Source organism: Pelophylax lessonae, assembly GCF_965119305.1.
Source record: "Pelophylax lessonae genome assembly, chromosome: 12".
Taxonomy (NCBI): Eukaryota; Metazoa; Chordata; class Amphibia; order Anura; family Ranidae; genus Pelophylax; species Pelophylax lessonae.
Window position 1 is genome coordinate 14,201,072 of NC_138779.1, and position 5,582 is coordinate 14,206,653.

The following is a 5,582-nucleotide window of genomic DNA, read 5'->3' on the forward strand; positions in this document are numbered from 1 at the left end:
CAATATGCTGCTTACCGGTGTTTATGGTATCAATGTCATTATTAGAGTCAGTGTTTAGTGCAACCGCAGCAGATGTAGCCAGGGGATTTTATGGTGTGTGTCTTTCCCACACTTTCATGTCTTTCCACACAATACCAGCTCCAGATGCTCTGCTCCAGCTTCAGATGACACACTTCCATTGTCCCCGCCGCTCTGTGATTGGCTGCTGAGTGTGGGAACCTCTTCCAAGCCAGCTCTCCATACATTGTTATGCAGAGAGAGGGGTATATATAGAGGGGTGGTCTGATCACCAGCAGACACACAGAAACTGGTTCCCCTAGCACACCTCTTCCTGACTGCTACCAGCTCCACCAACATGGCACCCTGCAGTATGAGGACATTGGATCATCAAGAGGCCAATGGGCTCCGAAAGGTGAGATTTCCCTCTAGTGCCAGCTTCCTATTTCCATTGCATTAGTATGTATTTAATTGTAGCTTTGATATAGCAGTGTGCAAATGTGGCAAAATATTAGACCCCCATCTGTCATCATGTATCATTGCTTTGGTTGCATTAAAGTGTATTTCCCCTTTTGCAATCACATTTTTTTTTATACATTTCTTTTTCTTTACATTTTGTTTTTTTATTTATTTTTTTACATTTTTTATGTAAAAAAATAAATAAGATTTTTAATGATTTTTTATTTTCTTTTACATTTTTTTAATACATTTATTCATTTTTTTTTTTTAATTCACTAATCCTATCTTCAGAACCTTTGAAGCTGCAAAACATTCCACATTGCAGGAGACAATTCTTTTATATAAACTTTTAAAATTTGTATTTATTAAGGGGACATTTTATCTTTTTTTTATTTTTTTTATAAGATCTTGGTTATTACAATAATTTTTTTTAATTAACTAATCCTATCTTCAGAACCTTTGAAGCTGCTAAACATTCCATATTGCAGGAGACAGTTCTTTTATATAAACTGTAAAAAAAAAAAAAAAAAAAAAATAATAATATTTTAAATTATTTTTTTATTTTTTTTACATTTTTTTTTTTTTTTTTTAGTACAGTTATTCATTTTTTTTTAAAAATTAACTAATCCTATCTTCAGAACCTTTAAAGCTGCTAAACATTCCATATTGCAGGAGACAGTTCTTTTATATAAACTGTTAAAATTTGTATTTATTAAGGGGGACATTTTATCTATTTTTTTTTTATAAGATCTTGGTTATCTGATTTTTTCATTTATTTTTTTAATTAACTAATCATATCTTCAGAACCTTTGAAGCTGCTAAATATTCCATATTACAGGAGACAGTTCTTTTATATAAACTGTTAAAATTTGTATTTAATAAGGGGGACATTTTATCTATATAGGATTCATATTTTGTATTTATTAAGAGATACATTTTATCTATATGGGATTCACGTTTCGTATTTATAAAGGGATACATTTTATCTATATGGGATTCACATTTCATATTTATAAAGGGATATATTTTATCTATATGGGATTCACGTTTCGTATTTATAAAGGGATACATTTTATCTATATGGGATTCACGTTTCGTATTTATAAAGGGATACATTTTATCTATATGGGATTCACATTTCATATTTATAAAGGGATATATTTTATCTATATGGGATTCACGTTTCGTATTTATAAAGGGATACATTTTATCTATATGGGATTCACGTTTCGTATTTATAAAGGGATACATTTTATCTATATGGGATTCACGTTTCATATTTATAAAGGGATACATTTTTATCTATATGGGATTCACGTTTCGTATTTATAAAGGGATACATTTTATCTATATGGGATTCACGTTTTGTATTTATTAAGGTATACTCTTCAACTCTATAGGTTATAATCTTTGTATCAGTCAATCAATGTTAGATTTCTATAGACTCTACTGGTGATAACAGAGGTACTAACCATCCCAAATCTTATTTTGTGCAGCTGAGGAAGCCCGCCATTGAGAAAATGAGAAGAGATCGCATTAACAGCAGCATCGAGCAACTGCGTCTCCTACTGGAGAAAGAGTTCCAGAAACATCAACTGCCCTCCAAACCAGAGAAGGCCGACATACTGGAGATGACGGTCAACTTCTTACAGCAGCACATGGCTGAGAAAAGTAAGTGCCCCCCTTGTTCTTGATTTAATGATTCTTGCTGAGAGATGTTAGGATTGGGGATTGTAGAAGGTGACAGTGGACTTCATATAACTGACATGTGTCTTGTCTATTCCAGATGCCTCCAGCCAAGCCCATAGAGATGGCTACTCCACCCCTGCATGTTACTTGGTGGCGGATAATCCTCAGGACAAGCTGACCAGACATTTCAGTGGTCATCCTTCCATTTATGAACTGCCCAACGCTTTGACATCGAAAGCCCCAGGTCAGCTCAGTCAAAGCAAAACCCTCTGGAGACCCTGGTGAAGGAGACCCAAGACACTGATCAATGGAAGCCCCACAAATGGACTTTAGTTATTGCATTCTGGGAGTTCCCAGAATCCTTTGCGCTAATCTCTTGCCAGCCTAGGCGTGATGCTTTGCAAATCTGTTCTTATCCAATCCTTTCTCATAGAAAGATCTTTGGTTTTCCTTGATTTAGGAAACAATATTTGAATTCTTCTGATTTAAGAGGAATGTATGTGATGTTAAGATGCATAGAGTCTATGTGATGTGTATAGAAGGTTTTATATAGTACAAGGCATGTAGTAGTATATGCTATGCCTTGTATAAAAAAAGGTTTATATATATAATATATATATATTGTGTTATGGTAATATTTGCATTTTATTAATGTTTAGCAAAAAGAGCTGAACACTTCCCTGGGTTGATTATGCAATGCTCTACACCCAGGGATAATGTTTCTTTTATTGAAAGATAATTTTATGTATTTTCTTTACATATTCTATTTTCATGGAGTTATTTTTTCAGCATTAAATGCTTTTATGTTGGTCAGCGTCATGACTAACTGTTCTTGTCTAGATGATTTTTCCCAGTATCTGGGTATGACTGGGAATGTTCTTCTGTTTGGAGGAGTCAGTATAAAATAAAATAAATGTTTCCGAGTGAAATAATCTGCAATTTCTGAGAAATAAAATTTATGAATACAAAGCTCACTGTCATGTGTATTGTACATGAGTCAGATATAATGATGTGCTGCAAACTGACATTCAGCTGTGTGTGCGTCACACAGGAAAAATAAAAAAATCAACCAAAATCTCTGCCAGTTTGTCTTTTATATCATATATAAATATTTCTACAATTATTAGAACTGATGGTTGGGTTTAAATACAGGGACACAAAGGATTTAATTGGTGGATATCTATTTATATAAAAAAAATTCTAAGTTGCGCTTTATACAAGAATTGAACATAAAGTGAAAATAGCATAGACTAAAAATATTTTTGACATGAAAACATAATTAGTGACATTATAAAACAAAAAAGTGATCAATTAGCATGATTAGTGTGAACACCTGTGCAAGTCCAACAAAGTGTAAACACGTATATCTCCAACCATGTCATTTACACATGGATTTCCCCCGTGAAAAATCTTCCACCACCAATTGTAATGTATTGTCCACCACCAAGACAGGATGACCTGCTTACCAAAAATATAGACCTCAATGGGTCCACAGCGCTAAGGGTTGAAACCCAACCAAGGCCTTTATCTCTGAAGGCATATAAGGACTCTCCCCTCTGTATACCTCCAACCATTAATCCAGCTTGGTAGCCTTTCGAAGGGTGACACTCCCCATCCTTGTGTTCCTTCGGAGATAAAGGCCTTGGTTGGGTTTTAAACCCTAAGCGCTGTGGACCCATTGAGGTCTATATTTCTGGTAAGCATGTCATCCTGTCTTGGTGGTGGACATTACAATTGGTGGTGGAAGATTTTTCACGGGGGAAATCCATGTGTAAATGACATGGTTGGAGATATACGTGTTTACAATTTGTGATTATAAAGATATACTGTGCATAGAGGACTCAGGACCTCCTTTCTCCTGCTGGTGACCTCTCTAGTGATATAAGTGATATAAGGATCTATATAGAGGAACCAGGACCTCCTTCCTCCTGCTGGTGACCACTTTAGTGATTATAAAGATATACTGTACATAGAGGAATCAGGACCTCCTTCCTCCTGTTGGGGATCCCTCTAGTGATATAAAGATCTATATAGAGGAATCAGGACCTCCTTCCTCCTGCTGGTGACCCCTCTAGTGATATAAAGATCTACATAGAGGGATCAGGACCTCCTTCCTCCTGCTGGTGACCCCTCTAGTGATATAAAGATCTATATAGAGGAATCAGGACCTCCTTTCTTCTGCTGGTGACCCCTCTAGTGATATAAAGATCTATATAGAGGAATCAGGACCTCCTTTCTTCTGCTGGTGACCCCTCTAGTGATATAAAGATCTACGTAGAGGGATCAGGACCTCCTTCCTCCTGCTGGTGACCCCTCTATTGATATAAAGATCTATATAGAGGAATCAGGACCTCCTTTCTCCTGCTGGTGACCCGCTAGTGATTATAAAGATATACTGTATATATAGGAATCAGGACCTCTATCTACCTATCTATCTATCTATCTATCTATCTATCTATCTATCTATCTATCTATCTATCTATCTATCTATCTATCTATCTATCTATCTATCTATCTATCTATCTATCTATCTATCTATCTATCTATCTATCATAATAAATTCACAGCTTATGAAGGAAGATAGACACAATCCTCCATTCAGGATAATCGGATCACACTCTCTACTAGGGATGATCGAACGGTTCGGGTCGACCATCGGTTCGACCCGAACATTGGATGTTCGATATTCGGCCGAATACCGAACTTTTTGCGGCAAAAGTTCGGTATTCGGCCACCAGAACCGCCCAAAATGCACTGGGACAGGAACTGGGCTTTAAAAGCCCGTGATTGGCCCAGAAACGTCTGCAAAAGCCAATGAGGGGGCAGGAGTCTCCTAGGAACGTGATTGGAGTGACTACGGGGACCAGAGGCCAATCAGGAGTGAATACGCCCCACACTATATAAGATGGCCCCGCCTAACCCCTAGCACAGTTATCCAGAGCCTGTTGAAGAGAGTTGAAGCAGTTCTGTCTGACTCCTGCTTGCTACACTACATTTCCTACATATCGAGTGGTTCTAAAGCTCCATATAGCAGAATTGTATTTAGCTTACAGCCAGTGTAGTTAGATACAGCGATTGTGCTGGTTCTTAGAGTTAAAAAAAAAAAAAAAAAAAAAAAAAAAAAAACTTAAGGGACAGTGTCAGTCTTCTGCTGTATGGAGCTTTCTATTTAGTGGAAAGGGATATCTAGTGTAGTTAGGGAACTTTGTACTACATTAGTTAGATTTGAAAATTTAGTTTCTGTAGGGAAAGTGTGAGGGTTCTGTTTAGTGAGCACGTGGCACAGTGCTGCTGTATCACAGCAGGTATACGTGCTTGCTAGGCAGCAAAATACAGTGACAACTTAACGCCTGTTGTTCAAAGCGTTAGGTGCACTGTACAAAAGCCTTTGCAACTGTGCGTGACACGCAACTGCTGTGCTGTATCCAGCGACAACT

The 5,582-nt window shown here is 36.9% G+C and overlaps 1 protein-coding gene across 1 annotated transcript; it reads left to right on the top strand.

Moving 5' to 3' along the window:
- Positions 1–318: 318 nt before the first annotated feature.
- Positions 319–2,509, top strand: LOC309567845 (transcription factor HES-5-like). Its single transcript, XM_082273346.1, has 3 exons — positions 319–412; positions 1,953–2,127; positions 2,243–2,509. Exons 1-3 carry the CDS (start codon positions 356–358, stop codon positions 2,428–2,430), a joined length of 420 nt encoding a protein of 139 aa, XP_082129472.1. The 5' UTR covers positions 319–355; the 3' UTR covers positions 2,431–2,509.
- The last annotated feature ends 3,073 nt before the right edge of the window (positions 2,510–5,582 follow it).